At 48.0% G+C, this 18440-nt stretch overlaps 1 protein-coding gene across 3 annotated transcripts in view; it reads right to left on the bottom strand.

The window, feature by feature from the left end:
• The window catches only part of PACC1 (proton activated chloride channel 1), a 31957-nt gene extending 13729 nt beyond the window's left edge, over positions 1-18228 (bottom strand). Inside the window, exons 1-2 of one of the 3 annotated variants that reach the window (XM_065936249.1) lie at positions 18040-18228; positions 12996-13092 (exon numbers count right to left, since the gene is read on the bottom strand). In XM_065936249.1, the coding sequence (XP_065792321.1) occupies positions 12996-13092; positions 18040-18075 (133 nt within the window). In that variant the 5' untranslated portion in view covers positions 18076-18228. Of the gene's footprint in view, positions 1-9503; positions 9645-10836; positions 10858-12995; positions 13093-18039 lie in introns of those variants that run through there. The other 2 variants (XM_065936251.1, XM_065936250.1) reach the window with 2 other exon arrangements.
• Between the last annotated feature and the right edge of the window lie 212 nt (positions 18229-18440).

Raw genomic sequence — 18440 nt, 5'->3', positions numbered from 1 at the left:
GGGAGCTGACACAGAGGAGTCACACATGAGAACGCGCAGCCAGCGCCAAAGGAAAGCGGCCTCGGAGACTCCAGACAGCTGGCGCCGGACCCTGAGCCTGAGCCTCCCTGACTGAGAAAAACGTTTCTGCTGCTTCAGCCACCAGCCTGAGGCACCTGCCTAGGACAGGCTGAGCTGAGACACTCCCTCGGTGCTCCTGGAACCGCGGGCTCCCTGAGGAAAAGGCCTGTCTCCTCCCCAGCCGCTGAGCACAAGGCTGAGGAGGAACGGGGCTCAGAATGGAAGCCCCAGAAGCTACGTGCTTGGCTTCTGGCTTCCAACAGCGACAAAAGGCTGCGTGGTCACACCACCCTTCTACAGAACGCAATTACAAACCTGGACAAAATAATTTAAAATTATTTGAAGGCACTGGAAAATGATCAAAAGCAAGCTGAAACTACCTCTTTTGGTAAAAAACTGCATCTGGTAAACTTGCACTGAACAGTCTCCACAAGGTGTGGTGCGGGGTGACAGTGGACAAAGCTCAAGGCTGGGGAAGCAGCCAGAAAGTCAGGGGAAAACTCCGACAGGGAGGCAGCCACATGGGGGAATGAACTCCCAAACCTGCAAACAAAACATGCTCCAGTTCTTGGTGGAAGACTCCAGGAGGGCCAGAAAAAACAGCAGCTGGAAACTGCAAGATTGACAATAGATTTCAGCTGCTCTTCATGCAAGGAATATAGGAGATTAGAACTTGAGTCTTGCTATTTTATCTACTTGCTAAAAAAAAAAAATTCTTCACAGGATCATAAGAGAATTCAGAACTTCTACTGAAAATGTCTAGTGTTCAACAAAATAAATCATCAGACGTGCAAACAAACAAGAAAATGTGACCCAGGTTCAAGGAAAAAAGCAGTATATACAAGGTAGCACTAAAATGACCCCAAATGTTGCAATTAGCAGACAGGAATTTTACAGCGCCTAAAGGACTTAAAAGAAAATGTATGGATAAGGAATGAACAGAGGGAAAATACAGAAACTATAAAAAAAGAACCAATTCTAGAGCTGAAAAGAAAAATAAATAAAATTAAACACTCAACTGTGTAGTCTTTAACAGCAAAAGATGTCAGGAAAGACAAAAAGCCAGTGAACAGAAATTATCCAATCCAACAAAAACTGAAGAAAAAGGTAACAGAGCCTAGATAACTGTGGGACAACATCTAGCATCTGACAAAGGGCAACTGGAGAGAGAAAACAGATCGCAAAAAATATCTGAAAAAAGAACGGCCCAAATTTCCCAAAATTTGGAGGAAAAAACATCAATTTATAGATTCAAGAAGCCCAATACACGCCAAGCAGGATAAGTAATAAACCACTTCTAGGGAAATCATACTGAAACTGCCAATGCAAAAATCTTGAAGGCACTCAGGGAAAAAAGGAGGGGGGGGCACATATTACACACAGGAAATTACATCTAACAACAGGTTAATTTTTGATCACACATAATGAAGGCCAAAAGACAATGGGGGCTTCCGTGTAGCCCAGATGGTAAAGAATCTGCCTGTGATGCAGGACACCTGGATTCGATCCCTGGATTCGATCCCTGGATAGGGAAGATCCCCTGTAGAAGGAAATGGCAACCCACTCCAGTACTGTTGTCTGGAGAACCCCATGGACAGAGGAGCCTCGTGGGCTACAGTCCACGGGGTCGCAGAGAGTCAGACACGACTGAGCAACTAACCCTACTACCACTGAAAGACAATGGAACATCTTTGAAGTACTGAAAGAAAAAAAATTCCATCAACTCAGAATTCTTAAATTCCACCAAACTGACCTTTAAAAATGAAGGGGATATTAAAGTATTTTCAAACACAAAAGCAGAGAGAATTTGTTACTAACAGATCTGCACTGAAATGTATGCTAAAGAAAACTCTGAAATGACACTAGATGGTAACTTTCAGATGTATAAGAAGGAACAAATATCCCTGGAAATGTTAAATATGTGGGTAAATATAAAGCTATTTAAATAATTTTAAAAATTTAAGGCTATCTAAGGCAAAAATTATACAATAATACTGCAAATTTTCTAACTTTCAGGAAAGAAGCAACAGAGAAACAACAAACATGTGAGACAAATAGAGAACAATAAAATGGTAGAACCAAATGCAACCGTATCAACACTTACAGTAAACAGACTAGACACCAATGAAAAGGCAGAGACTATCAGTCTGGATTAAATATAAGACCCAACCAAATGCTGTAATTAAGAGATGGACTTCAAATACAAAGACACAAGAGTATCTGCTCGTAACTATCTCATTTTCTATTTAAAAGGCACAAAAGCAAGGAGCACAGAACTACAGAGGATCCCAGGTGGTCAGAAAGAAGGAAATCATTCACTTCTCATCTACAAACAGTGAGCACCAACTCTGCGTGCAACATTTTGCACTACGTGCTTCAGGGAGGTTCCGAGAGAGGAAACCAAGAGAGGAGGACTGGCGGTCTGTGCTACAAGTGCTACAGAACTCCGAAGGCTGTGAAGATGTAAGATGTGAGATTTCTTTCCTCAGAGGGATGAAGGGGAGTCAGGGGGAAGCGCAGAGGTCAGCAGAGGCTTTGTGGAGGAGCCTGCATCAGCTCTGGGACTAAAGCACCAGGAGGATTCTGAGGAAGATATAATCTGGTGTTCACTATTCATATGTTTTGTGCATTGGAAGACCAGATCTCTAGCCCAGTGGAACAGTAGGAGCATGGGCTGCAAACCCAGCTCTGCTACTATAACTGCTCTGTGACCCAAAGCAAGCTATCTGACGCTCCTACGGATCACTTGCTTCATGTGAAAAGGAAATCATTTCCGTTTTCTAGGATGTCTGAGAGAAGCAAATGAGAGATTGTTGTAAAATGCATGACAGAGCACCTGCCCAATGAGTTACTATTACTGGAGAGAATGTACCCACTACCCCTCAAAAAATGAAGCCCTCAGTGATGAAGATAACAAAGATGAAGACCATAAAACAATAATCTCATAATAATTAACGAGAAAAAATACATGAAGATAAAATGGAGGTGGGACAGAATAGTCTTTCACATAGTAGGCATGTAATGTTTTCATGTCTGTTAAACGGATGAACAGCCAAAAAAAACCAGATGAACTAAGTTCTGCAGTGCTAACTTAGCTGCCTCTCAACTGGTCAGTCAGTACTTTTCAGGCAGGTAAAACTATAAACCAGTTGGTGTGCCCTACTAGTAATGACAAAGTTTAAAACTCTCCCTTGACAGGATGCCAGTCCGCAGAAGTGCTTGTGTGGTTCCTTCAGGTCGTGAAGAACAGGTTACTGTAGATAATGGATGTTTAAGAGGAAGCAGGAAGCCCCCAGGAAACCCCCTGGGTAGCTGAGAGTGAAGCCAAGGTACAGAGCAACTCCAGTCCTCCAAAAGGAATTAAAGCAACTCACGTTTGCAACTTGCGTTGCCTCTACTTCTGCTGCTCATTGTTACCAGGACTGTGCCATTTTCCGCTCCCTCACAGCTCTGCCACCTGCCTTCTCGCCCTGTCGCTCTCCTAACTCTGCTCCACCTTACTCTCAAAGTCTTTCTCTGAGTCTCGCATTCAGATCTTCTGGTGAGTATCCCATATGGGACAGGGTTCCCCATGAGGCACGTCACGAGACAGAGCCCGTCCTCACACTCAGCTGCAGATGGCTTCCTTTCGGTCGGTGCTGATCCCTGATCGGTCACCAGAAGCAGGGCGGTCTGTGCACAGGGACCCGCCCGCAGCTGTTTTGCTTGGAAGGCACTCCCAGCCCCGAGGGTCCATGTGGGACCACAGGTCCACTTCAGGACAAAGCAGGTGAAAGCGCATGCACTGTCTGAGTGGCTCGTAACTGCAGTGGCCACAGGCATCAGGGTGCTACATCCTAAGCTCACAAGATGAAAGTGAAGGGACTCTGAAAGACTCAATTCGTGCCTAACATCTGAACAGAACCTTTTAAGAGTTGTTAGGGACCTAAAAGGCCATGTGGTCCAACTCCACTCCTTGTGCAATGATCCTGGCCCCACAGTCAGCAATGGTCATCGAATGAAGGTCCTGGAATACTGACTCCTAGACTCCAAATTTAGCTTCTTTACAGGGCTTTCACTGATCCACAAATTGGCATGTAATGTAATTAAAAAAACCGTAGAATTGTTCATCATCCACACATGCTATATGTGACACTTCAATGCCTCCTGAGGAATCTGTAAGCAGGTCAAGAAGCAACAGTTAGAACCAGACATGAAACAATGGACTGGTTCCAAATTGGGGAAGGAGTACATTAAGGCTGTGTACTGTCACTCTGCTTATTTAACTTACATGCAGAGTATATCATACAAAATGCCAGGCTGGGTGAAGCACAAGCTGGAATCAAGATTGCCACGGAAAATATCAACAACCTCAGATATACAGATGATACCACCCTTATGGCAGAAAAGCGAAGAAGAACTAAAGTTCCTCTTGATGAAAGTGATAAAGTGAAAGTGATGAAGTCACTCTTGATGAAGGTGAAAGAGGAGAGTGAAAAAGCTGGCTTAAAACTCAACATTCAGAAAACTAAGATCATGGCATCCGGTCCCATCACCTCATGGAAAATAGATGGGGAAACAGTGGAAACAGTGACAGACTATTTTCTTGGGCTCCAAAATCAGTGCAGATGGTGACTTCAGCCATGAAATTAAAACAAGCTTGCTCCTTGGAAGAAAAGTTATGACTAACCTAGACAGCATCTTAAAAAGCAGAGACATTACTTTGGCCAACAAAGGTCCGCATAGTCAAAGCTATTGTTTTTCCAGTAGTCATGTATGGATGTGAGAGTTGGACCATAAAGAAAGCTGAGTGCTGAAGAATTGATGCTTTTGAAGTGTGGTCTTGAAGGCTCTTGAGATTCCCTTGGACTGCAAGGAGATCCAACCAGTCCATCCTAAAGGAAATCAGTCCTGAATATTCATTGGAAGGACTGATGCTGAAGCTCCAATACTTTGGCCACCTGATGAGAAGAACTGACTCATCAGAAAAGAGCCTGATGCTGGGAAAGATTGAAGGCGGGAGAAGAAGGGGACAACAGAGGATGAGATGGTTGGATGGCATCACCGACTCAATGGACAAGAGTCTGAGCAAGCTCTGGGAGCTGCTGATGGACAGGGAAGCTTGGCGTGCTCCAGTCCATGGCGTGGCAAAGAGTCGGACACGACGGAGTAACTGAACTGAACTAACTGAATGCTAAAAGTATTTCTACATTTTACCATTATTTTTAAAAAGGTGCTAGATATTTGATAAAATGTCCCATGTACTCTTCAGTCAGAAAAACCAAACGCTGGCTCTTCTGTGGCAAGTTGGATGAGTGCTTGTTAAAAGTACCTGTGCCTGTGCTAAGTCGCTTCAGTCATGCCCAACTCTATGATGCTACGGACTGTAGCCTGCCTGGCTCCTCCTCCTGTGGGGTTCTCCAGGCAAGAATATGGAGTGGATTGCCATGCCCTCCTCCAGGGGCTCTTCCTGACCCAAGGATTGACCCCATGCCTCTTATGTCTCCTGCAGTGGCAGGCCAGTTCTTTCCCATTAGCACCACCTGGGAAACCCATACATCCTTTATATATATGCAAACTCAAAGTAGTAGAAAGACAAAAAGAATGCACAAGACTTTCTTGAGCAAAGTAATTTATGAGTTTTGTAAAACCCATAACATAATTGTTTCAAAAACCAATCGTGCCCCAGAATGTATTGGTAAGTCAGTCCATTAAGATGTGTGATGAGCAACTCAATTTCTGAAAACATTGTGAGACCTTTATTCACAGGAAAGGAAACTGGCTGACTACCATAACCCTGCAAAACTCTACCTTGCAGACAGCACTGGGCTAAGATGCATTCAGATTGCAAAGAAGAAATGAATTCTTTGTTTATCCTTTTCTTCTTTTTAGTGATGTGACGGGTTTGTTGTTTTAATTTCATTTTTTTTTTTGAGATATAATTACATACCATAAAATAGACCTTTATAAAGTGAATATATTTAGTAGTTTTTAAAATATTCACAAAGTGTACAGTCACAACCACTATCTAATTACAGAACACTGTCATTACCCAAAAAGAAACTCTATACCCACTGGCAGTCACTCCATCTTTCTCTTAGTCCCTGGCAACCAACAGTCTACTTTCTGTTTCTATGGACTTACCTATTTCAGGCAAGTCTCATAAACGGAATCATACTATATGTGACCTTTTGTGTGACTTTAATGTTTTGAAGATTCATCCATGTTGTAGCATGTATCAGTTCTTCATTCCTATTAATTGCACAATAATATTCCATTGTGTGAACACAGCATTTTATTTACCCATTCATCAGTGGATGGACATTTCTGTTGTTTCTACTTTTTGTCTACTTTGATCCTGCTATAAACATTCTTTACAAGTTTTTGTGTGGACACACAGTTTTCATTTCCCTTGGATATATAACTAAGAGTGGAACCACTGGGTCATATGGTAACTCTATATTTAACCTTTTGAGGAACTGCCAGACTATTTTCCACAGTAGCTGCACCATTTTATTAATACATTCCCATCAGCAACGTCTGGGGTTTCTAATCTCTCTACATCCTCACCAAAACTTGCTTATCATTGTCTTTTTGATTGTAGTCATCCTGGTAAGTATGAAATTACACCTCATTGTGGTTTAGATTTGCATTTCCCAAAGACTAACAATGCTGAGCATCTATTCATGTGTTTATCCGTCATTTCTGTACCTTCTTTACAGAAACATTATTCACATCCTTTGTCCACTTTTAATTGGGTTGTCTTTTATTACTGAGTTAAGAGTTCTTTATAATTGCTAAATACAAGTCCTTTATCAGATATAAAATTTGAAACTTTCTTCCATCCTAGGGGCTATCTTTTCACTTTCATGATAATATCCTTTGATGTGCAAGTTTTTCATTTTGATGAGGTTCAATTTACCTTATTTTTCTTTGGTTGCTTATCTTTGTCTGTTCTATTAATATACAGTTGTTTCCCTGGAGAACTAACTAGCCAAATGTTCTCTTCGATTTGATTACATCCCTAATACAATAAACTGCTTATTCAATTAGCACGTCTGGTCTCATCTTTTCCTCTGAAAAGAATAATAAGCGGTTGTGCTTCCCCTGATAGAGAGGAAATGAATAGACTGAGGCTTTAACCACATCATGGCGTGGAATTACCTCCCTCAGAGTCACACTGGGAATACAGTCCAAAACGCTGGGCGCTTAACTCCAGCCTCGGCTGCTGAACACTCAGCACCCCTGTGCTGTCTTCCTGTCTCGCTAATCCGAGCTCCAGCCCACTTCCTCTTCTGGCCTCCAAATGAGGACCCTTCCCGTCCTCACGGCCCTTCCCTGCTTATTCCACATTCTGTGTCCGTGGCTTTCAACCAGGCCCCTAAACCTCCCACTAAGGGTCCAGTCCTCACCTCCCTCCTGTCAACCCTGTAGCTCTCACAGCCTCTGGACCAACTCCACCCAGACACCACACCCACTGAAGCTTGCTGTGTCTTCTCTTCCAGCCACTTGCCCCTCTGAACTCTATCTCTGCATATTATTCTCCCACTCACCTGGCTCCAAACCTCAGAATCTTCTTTGATTCTTCCTTTTCCCTCTCCCCCACATCAAAGCAGCCTATCATATCGGCCTCCAGCCTCTGATATGGCACAGTTGCCCTCAGTTCAGTTGCTCAGTTGTGTCCATCTCTTTGAGACATCATGGACTGCAGCATGCCAGGCTTCCCTGTCCATCATCAACTCCCTCATCTAGCTCAAACTCAAGTCCATCGAGTCAGTGATGCCGTCCAACCATCTCATCCTCTGTCATCCCCCTCTCCTCCTGCCTTCAATCTTTCCCAGCATCAGAGTCTTTTCCAATGAGTCATTTCTTTTCATCAGGTGACCAAAGTATTGGAGCTTCAGTATCAGCATTAGTCTTTCCAATGAATATTCAGGACCGATTTCCTTTAGAACTGACTAGTTTGATCTCCTTGCAGTCCAAGGGACTCTCAAGAGTCTCTACAACATCACACTTCTAAAGCATCAATTCTTTGGCACTCAGCTTTCTTTGTGGTCCAACTCCTACGTCCATACATGACTACTGGAAAAACCATAGCTTTGACTAGATGGACCTTTGTTAGCAAAGTAATGTCTCTGCTTTTTAATATGCTGTCTAGGTTGGTTACAGCTTTCCTTCCAAGGAGTAAGCGTCTTTCAACTTCATGGCTGCAGTCGCCATCTGCAGTGATTTTGGAACCCCAAAATAAAATCTCTCACTGTTTTCATTGCTTCCTGATCTATTTGCCATGAAGTGATGGGACCGGATGCCATGATCTTAGTGTTTTGAATGTTGAGTTTTAAGCCAATTTTTCACTCTCCTCTTTCACTTTCATCAAGAGGCTCTTTAGTTCTTCTTCACTTTCTGTCATAAGGGTGGTGTAACCTGCATATCTGAGGTTATTGATATTTCCCCCTACAATCTCGATTCCAGCTTGTGCTTCCTCCCACCCAGTTTCTCATGATGTACTCTGCATAAAGTTAAATAAGCACAGTGACAATATACAGCCTGCTTATACTCCTTTCCCGATTTGGAACCAGTCTGTTGTTCCATGTCCAGTTTTAACTGTTGCTCCTTGACCTGCATACAGATTTCTCAGGATGCAGGTCAGGTGGTCTGGTATTTCATCTCCTTAAGAATTTTCCACAGTTGGCTTGGTTCACCTTCATCGAGCCCCACACCCTGGCACACTCAACTTCCTTAAATGCCCACTTCATTTCTTACTGTTCTGTTCTAATTCCTTTAAGTACTGCTGCTCCCTAGAGAAAGCCAAAACCCCCCAGTGCTGAAACCCTGCCCCAGTCTGACCCAGCCAAGCTTTCCTACCTCACCTCCCTCCACTTCTCTCATCGACCCTCTGTTCCAACCACTTGCTTCCCACTGGTGCTGAAACACCCTATTTTCACTCCACCTCTGTGTGTTTGCACATGCCACCCCTCCTCCCGGGCCAGCCCTTCTTTTCCACCCATACATCACCTTTCCTTCGGATTAATCCCATTTCCTTCACCAATCAGCCCTCGTTCATTCATTCCTGAAGCCCCTGTCTCCAGCATTTCTTTGGCCTTCGTTCACTCATTCATTCAAGTTGGCTTGGATATAAGATGCTTTCCTGCTCTAAATCCCCACCTCCCTCTCCCAGAGTACTGAAATACATGGAGCTCCTCGAGAGGGCCAGGCTACTAAGCACTGCAATTACAGTGAGGGTAGAGAGGGGACAAACCTCCGTGCCTCACAGAACTCAGGGGCAGGCCCACGGGGTTGACACAGCTAAAGAATTACAGTCAATAAACATGCCCTCCCAGCTGTGCTACGAAAGAAAAGTAACAAACACTAGGAAAGCAGGCAACAGGGAGAAACCCACCCCATTCGGTTGTTCAGGGCAGGCTCTGTAGAAGGAGGGTTAAGTTCTTCTCGGGGTAACCCACCTTCTCTCTCCACATGGCCTGAAATCCTGGAAGCAGGCCATGTCTCACGCCCCTTCTTTGTGGTTTTGGCATTTGGCGCAAAGATGAAGGAGTCCAAGTCCGTGAGTGACTCTGGCGGATGATGGGCAGGAGTTCGGGACAAGAAAGCACCTCATCCAGGAACAACTGAGCCAGAGTCAGAGTACATTCAGAGAGACAGGTCTGGGTGCATCGCGAGCCCTGCCATTCATTCAGCTGGAGCACAGTGCTTCTCTGCCCCGGGTTTGTCTATCAACTGGGACTAAACATCTCCCTCAGAGAGTGGCTAGGAGGATTATAAAGTAGTGACAAAGTCTATGTAGAAAGCCCCACCCAGGCCTGGTGCAGGAGAGCACCTAGCCAGCGTGGCTGTTGTCGTCAGTACCATTAGTTTTATTACTGTGAGGGGACTCAGAGGCACTCCACGAGCTCAGGAAGTCGTACACCACATCACCAAAGTCACTACTGAGACCGGCTAAAGGGACTTCTGAGCACCGGACTGTCTATGGTCTAAACAGGACATGGATCCAGCCGAGTTCCCCCAACAGCAGGGAAGGCTCTTGCTGGCCAACGAACTACCCAAAATCCGCCTGCCTGGGGGCTGGCTTCCCGCTCTGACTGATCGCAGGCTTTGAGGCCCCAGGAATCTGAGGCAGAAGGAGAGACTGCTAAGGTTGAAGGTCGTCATGGCCATGTCCTCATTTGCCTAGCATTTATCTCTGAAAGGAAACACAACAGGAAACTTCATCTTTCCAAGTCTGGCCTCCATCCTCTTCCTGCTGCCTCCAGCCATCCTCTTCTGCCTTGGGGCAAGAGGGCCGTGCAGGGCGCAGCAGGCAAAATAATGACCCACCAAAGGTGTTCATGTCCTCAAGCTTGGAGCCTATAATTATGTCAAGTTACAGGGCAAAGACGGGATTATAGTTGCTGATTATCTGACCTTAAAATGGGGAAATGGGACTTCCTATTCAGTGGGTAGGAGTCCGCCTGCCACTTCAGGGGACGTGGGTTCAACCCCTGGTCCAGGAAGATCCCACATGCCTTGGGGCAACCGAGCCTGTGCGCCACAACTACTGAAGCCCATGTGCTCTGGGGCCCGCAAGCCGCCAACTACGAAAGCTCATGCACCTAGAGCCTGTGCTCCAAGACAAGAGAAGCCACCACAAAGAGAAGCCTGTCAGTGCAATAAAGAGTAGCCCCTACTCATCGCAACTAGAGAAAGTCCACATGCAGCAACGAACACCCAGCACAACAAAAAATAGGTAGACAACTAATTAAAAAACAACAACAGGGAAATGAAATGATTCTGGATTACCTGGATGGGTCCAGTATAATCACAAGGGCTCATTAAACATGGAAGAGGGAGGCAGAAGTCAGTGTCAGAACGAGGAGATCTGAGAAAGACCTGAAGGTGGAAGAAGGGACATGAGCTGAGGAAGGCAGGCAGCCTTGAGACGCTGGAAAAGGCACTAAAATAGATTCTTCTCTGGAGCCTCCAGAAAGGAACTGAGGCCTGCTGACACCTTAACTTTAGCCCAGGGAGACTCATTTTGGACTTCTGACCTCCAGGACTGTCAGATAATAAATCTGAGCTGTTTTAAGTCACTAAGTTTGTGGTAATTTGTTACAGAAAAGATAGAAACTAATACACAAGGCTTTCAAAACCTTCTCCCTAGGACATTAGGGCTTCAGAGGCAATGTCCAGAGTCAGAGTGGTGGCAGTCCTGCTCCAACCTTTAGCACATTGGAATTTAATAGAAGGATGAGTAAGTTATTTTTTCAAAACATCACAGGTGCAGTAGAAAGCATCTGGGGTCAGACAGAGCCTGATGCAGTCAGTTTGCAGGCCAGCTTCAAGATTCTCCCACAATGCACTTAACCTCCCTGAGCCATTTCAAGTGGAATCAAGAGGATGACTGCCTCACAGGGCTGTCATGAGAATGAGATGGCCATGGGGATGACAGAGCCTGGCCCAGGGGAAGCAGTCAGTAAATGTTATCTGCCCTTCCTGCCTCTTTCCTTCTACGAAGTCTTCTCTAAGGATTAGACACAGCCACAGAATTTCCGATCCCATCCCCACCCCTCCAAATATGGGAATCCAGAGGAGCAGAACCCCACCTCCCTCAATCCACCCAAGAAGCTGTAGTCAGGCGGGACTCCACTCACTCATTCATCCGACAAATCCTTATCGCACGGCCAGGGCTGAGTGGGGAAGCAGAAAGGACTGGTTTCTACCTTGGTGGGGTTTAGAGTCTAGTAGACTACACAGACATTAATCCAACAGTCAGGCAAACTCTTACACCATCCATCAGCGACAGTTGCAAGCCAGAGATGCAGAGATTACCAGCGACAGTGGACATGATCTAGCCAGGCAGTCAGACAAGGCTTTGCAGGAAAAAAAAAAAGTGAGCTGACAGCTGAAAGATGATTATGCATTAACTAGATGACAGACAGAAAAGAACTCCAGGCAGAGGAATAAAACAACAAAAAAGCCCGGAGCGAGGCCTGAAGTAAAACCCCAGCAGGGTCAAGGGGCAGTGAAAACGGAGAAGCGGGGAAGGAAGGAAAAAAGAATGACTCTCGGGTCCAACTGGGTGGTGCTGGCATTGTCCCTGGAAACAGGAAACACTGGGAGAGGGTCAAGCTGGCAGTGGGGAAACCATGAGGTCGATTTTGGACGTGTGGAGTTCGGGGGAACTTTGGGACATCTAGGCAGAGCCATCGCCTGGGAATCAGGGTACACAGCATATGTAAAAAGGTACCTCTGGGCCAGAGATAAAACCACGCAGACACGTGTGAGCAAACAGTGACTGAAGCAGGGGAGGGGGCTTGGGTGAGGATACCCACCAGAGACTGGAAGAAGGGGCCTCTGGCAAATATTTAATGCCCAAGAGCGGGAGGGTGCCTGCAAAAGAGGCTGCAAGGAGCGGTCTGAGAAGCACAGTGTCACATGATGGCAGCTCAGGGAGCAGAGTGTAGGCAGGAGGAACAAGAGGTGGACGTTATCAGACGTTGTCACTGCCAGGCTCTGCAGGATGCCACCTTACTGATGGGACCAGCTAGCTGGGGGACAACGACACTGGAGAGGCCTCTTGTTGGAGATGTGAGCCTACCAGATAACCTCCCAGAGGACCCTGGGAAGTGACCCAGGTATCAGAGGCTCAACTGCCAACAGCTTCCCAGGGAAAAAGAAACAGAAAAGCAGAGACCCAAAGTCCCTGCCACTGTATCCAAAGACCGGGCCTCAGGATCTGGCTCAAACCAGAGGACAGAAAAGAGCGGATGCCGGCATGACCACATCCTCTGTCCGGAGGCTGGTTAAATATGTATGGCTGCAAAACGAGGGTGATACTGGAGATCTGACACGGGGCAGGGACTGCCCCTCTGACACAGGTGTCCGGCTGGACTGGGGCCTGCAGCGGCAGCTAGGGCTCAGCACGGGGCACGTCCACCCCCAGCACTGAATCCACTTACCTGGCAAGATCCCTGGACCCTGGACTTTGACCGTCTCCTTGTCCCGCTCATCCGCCTGCTCCGAGTTCTCAACCACCTGATCCAACTCCTCACTCAGCTAAAGACGGGAACAAAGAGCACAAAGTTGTCAGCTCCATCAGCTTGGCCTTTCTGGACTAAAATAAGAAAGCAGAGGCCGCTTCTCACTTAATTATCACCAAAAAAATAGAAGATCATACGTTGCAGGGTATGTGCATGCGTGCATGTGAAGTCGCTTCAGTCCTATCTGACTCTCTGCAACCCCAAGGACAAGTTCCTCTGTCCATGGGATTTTCCAGGCAAGAATACTGAATTAGGTTGCCAGGCCCTCTTCTAGGGGATCTTCCCGACCCAGGGATCGAACCGTGTCTCTTTACGTCTCCCGAATGGGCAGGCGGGTTCTTTACCACTAACGCCACCGGGGAAGTCCATGATGCAGCGAATGTTATACCAGCTCTACAGATGAACACAACGAAGCTCAGGAATTTCAAATAACTTCTTATATGTTAGTCTTCCAGGGCTGCCATAACAAAGCACCGCAAACTAGCTGGCTGAAAACAACAGGAATTTATCCCCTCAGTTATGGAGGCTAACAAGCTGAAGCCAAGGTGATGGCAGGGCTGGTTCCTTCTGAAGGCTGTGACAGAGAACCTCTTCCAAGCCTCTCTTCTAGCTCCAGGTAATGCCAGCAATTCCTCGTGCTCCTTGGCTTGTAGACGCATCCACTCTCCACACTGTCTCCATCTTTACATGGAGTCTGTGTCTCCACACGGTCATCCTTCTAGTAAGAATACCAAGCATGCTGATTTAGGGCCACTTTCCTCCAGTACAACCTCGTCTTAACTAAGTACATCTGCAATAACCCTCTTTCCAAATAACGTCACTCTGAGGTGCTGGGGGTGAGGACGTCAACATATCTTTTCAGGGAACACAATTCAACTCACAAGACTTTCCATGGCCACAGAGACAGGAGCCAGATCCAAGTTAGTCTAGTTCCAAAACCCACGCTCTTAATCACTTTCCGGAGGAGGAGGAAATGCAAGCTTAGCGTCTGCTGAGGCAGAAGATGGAACAGTGAAGTTGGCGTCAGAGCTAAAGTCCACGAACTCAGGCTGCAAATGCAGAACAAAGTGGGGAGGACAGGCCACCCCAGAGACAGGTGCTAACGAGCAGGCTCAGAGCAGGCAACCTCCACCTCACTGCCTCAGTTTTCTCACCTGTCAAATGGGGACAATGATACGATGATAACCGACAAGGCTCCACAGTATCAAGGAGAAGAGCAAGAAACACCAAGACCAGCAATCCCCCGGATTGGGAGGGTGGGGGTGGGAATAGATTTCCCCAGTGTTTTCTTAGGTTCACAGTGTCAACACTCAAGGTCTCAAGATATTTTCTCTTTTTCAAAAATATTTTTTCTCATTAAAAAAAAATTAATTTACTTATGTATTTATTTCTGGCTATGCTGGGACTTCACTGCTGCTCAGGCTTTTTCTCTAGTTGAAGCAAGTGAGGGCTACTCTCTAGTCGTGGTGCGTGGGCTTCTCATCGCAGTGGCTTTTCTTGTTCCAGATCACAGGCTCTAGGCACACAGGCTCAGTAGTTGCAGCGCACGAGCTTAGTTGCTCCGTGGCATGTGGGATCCTCTTGGACCAGGGATCGAACCTGTGTCTCCTGCATTGGCAGGTGGATTCTTAACCTCTGGACCACTAGGGAAGTCCCTCAAGACATTTTCATTAAAAATTCATCTCTATGAGACTTGAGCTAAAATAGAGCTCTTATGTACCTAATACTCTTCCATCTCCTCCTCCACACCTGCCCTTTTAGAATCAGGGAAAACTTCTAGTTTAAAGCCTTCCAAGCCCAAAAGAAAAGGAAAACCAACACGTGAAAGAGGGCTAGGAGCTTAAAGAAGATACCAGGAGACCCAGGCCCCCAGTGCGAACACAGACCAAGAGGACCCCAGGGCTCCTGCTGGTCAAAGGGAAAGTCCCGGAAAGGCCCAGCGCTCTAGCATCCAAGCTTCACACAAGTTCAGCCTATAACCCTGCTGCTGCTGCTGCTGCTGCTGCTGCTGCTAAGTCACTTCAGTCGTGTCCGACTCTGTGCGACCCCATAGACGGCAGCCCACCAGGCTCTGCCATCCATCGGATTCTCCAGGAAAGAACACTGGAGTGGGTTGCCATTTCCTTCTCCAATGCATGAAAGTGAAAAGTGAAAGTGAAGTTGCTCAGTGGTGTCCGACTCTTTGCGACCCCATGGACTGCAACCTACCAGGCTCCTCCATCCATGGAATTTTCCAGACGAGTACTGGAGTGGGTTGCCATTGCCTTCTCTGGCCTATAACCCTAACAGGCCCCTAACCCAGGTCCCCTCCTGACTACCTAAAGCTATAACAAACCCACCTCCTTGTCCAACCCTGGCCAAGTTCTCCAGCATGACGCCTGCAAGAGAGTCAGGAGGCCCCCTTCTGAAGGTGAGAGAGGACCCTCAGAATGGCCACTGAGGAAGGCAAGGGAAGGAATCCTTCCAGTGTCTCCCACCATGGGGCAACAGAAACTGAATCCACCCGTGGCCTTTTCCCTGCAAGCAGGATAACTGTCTCTATTTTAGCAAACGTGTTAGGAGCCTTGCTTGAGAAGGGGACGGTAGAGTTTACATGCAGGTGATGAGGAACAGGGTCCTGTAAACCAGGACCCCAAAGCTTCCCAGAAGCAGGAGCTGCCCACACCCTGTTAACAAGAACTAACATCCACTAAGGGGCCACTACTGCAGGCACTGAGCTAAGCACCCCACATACCAACTCAGCCAATCCTCACAGCCCATGAGATAAGGACTACCATTACCTTCATTTTACAGATAAACTGGAGGCTCAGAGAAGTGACTTGACAAAAGTCACACAAGTGGCAAGAGGCAAGGCAGGATAGGAACTCGGGCTTTTTTACTTAAAAGTCCTAGTATTTGGGGGTTCCCTGGTGGCTCGGGGGTGAAGTATATACCTGCCAATGCACAGGTACGATCCCTGGTTGGAGAAGATTCCACATGCCAAGGAACAACTAAGCCCGTGCACCACGACGACTAGGCCTGTGCTCGAGAGCCCAGGAGCCGCAACTACTGAGCCCACACGGCCTAGAGCCTGTGCTCGGCAACGAGAAGCCCCCGAAATGAGAAGCCTGTGCGTTGCAACACTCACCACAACTAGAGAAAGCATGCACAGCAACGAAGACCCAGCAGAGCCAAAAATAAATAAATCAAAAAAATTTTAAGTCCTAGTATTTATCTATTATGCTCTATTCCCTATAAACCTGAAAACTTGCAGAGTCAGGAAAAGAGACAACTCATTCCCCAGGATTCCCTCACTGCCTCGGGTATAAAATCTAGGGGCCACAAAATCCCTAGCACTGGCTAAAATCCAACAGGCTCCTTTGGGATAAAGGAAATGGTAGGAGAAACACAGAAATTTGTCCCAAAGTCAGATTCTAGCTCAGATCCTGCATTAAAAAATGGTAAACCGCAGGCAAATATATCACCTGTTTTCAACTTGGCTTCCCTTTCTACCATAGGGCAAAGCCATCTGCTTTACAGACTCCACACAGTATCACTTACAAAGGGTGAAATGTACATGAGTATTGATCAGTATTGCTCAAGGCAGCAGCGGCTCCCAAGAGAGAGACTGACAGAAACTTCAGACTAGTCTGGAAAGTGAGACTGCATGGAGCACGTGAGATTTGAGATCCCTCGTTGTAAAATAAGGGAATCTTAACCAAAGGACTTGAAGAAGCAGCATGAGCACAAGCATAGCAGGAACACATTTTGAAACGGTGAGTTTCCAGTGTGGTCAGAACCTAGGTGGGTGAGGAGATGATTACGGGATACGGCTGCTGGGCTGTCAGAGCTTGCTAAGAAGTCTGGACTGTTCTGAGCAGACCAGTGCCAGCATCAGGTGTATGTATAAAGGGATGTTATGGAATCAAGGTAGTGAAGTGAAAGTCGCTCAGTCATGTCCGACTCTTTGCGACCCCATGGACCATACAGTCCACGGAATTCTCCAGGCCAGAATACTGGAGTGGGTAGTCGTTCCCTCCTCCTGGGAATCTTCCCAACCCAGGGATCGAAGCCAGGTCTCCCACATTGCAGGAGGATTCTTTACCAGCCCAGGATCAAGGTAGGACCCTTCCATGTGCACAGCACGGAAGACACCAAACAGGGAGCGCTGATCAGGGCAGACTCAGGGACACAAACCTGAGGATGTAAGCTGCCTGACTTGCCAAGGGAGGGGGGCGCGGTGAGGGGCACGAGAGGGGAGAGGACCGGAGAGGACCAGGGTTTGGGACCCTCGAGGAGGAACAGGACAGCTGGAGTCAGAAGGAGAGGCTGGTCTGGGGAAGAGCTGGAACCGCTCGTCGGTAGCTCAGGACAGGCAAAAACAAGAGACAAAGAACTGGAAAGTGAGAGTTACAGTCGTGGGAGGCGGTGAGGCAGGAGAGAAGCGGAGCGAGAAGCAGCTCTGTGGGAGAAAGCACATTCTCAAAGCTTGCTGGCCATTCAGACGAGCAGTGCCGATGGCTACCGCTAGCAGCTGAGGGGCCACGAGGCCCTGGGCGTGTAGGGGGGCTGCCGCCCAGCGCGCCTCTACTCCGGCCGGGGAGGAAGAAGGGCGCGGGTGCTTCCACTTGTTGCAAAGAACCCCACGGTCCTCGAGGCGACCCGGGGTGCTGCCCGGCGGGCCGCGCTGCCGCCGGGTTCGGACGAGGCTTTTAATCATTCACCGGCTGGTCACGGGTCGCGGTTCCGGGGCCCCAACGCTCTATCCTCCGGCCCAGCGACGGCCGCGTCCAGAGGAGGCTCCGCGCCCCGCTTCCTTCCTGCTCCGCCGCAGCTCAGCACGCTGGGGGACCCCTCCCCCGACCGCTCCTCGGCGGCGCGCTCTGCCCGCCCGGACGCCCCCCACCCCAGGGACCCCCGAGACCCGCTCCGCCTCGCGGCGAACTGTGCTGTCGCGCCCTCCCCGCCATTGCCGTGCGCGTACCTCCTGGTAGGATGTGGAGAGCTCCTGGCGGATCATGGCCGCGACCGGAGCTAAGGCACACCTGAGCGCGCTCGAGTTCGCGAGACGCAGCTCTCCGAGAACGGCCGCCGCGGCCCCGAGGTTCACCGACTCTCGGCGGCGACGCGAAACCTGTTCGGAGAGAGGAGCGGCTTCGGGACCAAGGCGGGGCCACACTCGGCCGTGCGCCTCGCGCCCCACGGACGCCGGGGCCGCGAAAGGCTTGCTGGGAAATGTAGTTCTAGGCGGAGGACCGTTCCCTTCAGTCGTGTCCGACTCTTTGCAACCCCATGGACCACAGCACGCCAGGCTTCCCTATCCATCACCAACTGCCGGAGTTTACCCAAACTCATGTCCATTGAGTCGGTGATGCCATCCAGCCA

The sequence above is a fragment of the Muntiacus reevesi genome, chromosome 5 (genome assembly GCF_963930625.1).
Source record: "Muntiacus reevesi chromosome 5, mMunRee1.1, whole genome shotgun sequence".
Taxonomy (NCBI): domain Eukaryota; kingdom Metazoa; phylum Chordata; class Mammalia; order Artiodactyla; family Cervidae; genus Muntiacus; species Muntiacus reevesi.
The sequence above is the reverse complement of the archived record's forward strand: the minus strand, read 5'-3'. Positions and strand labels throughout refer to the sequence as shown.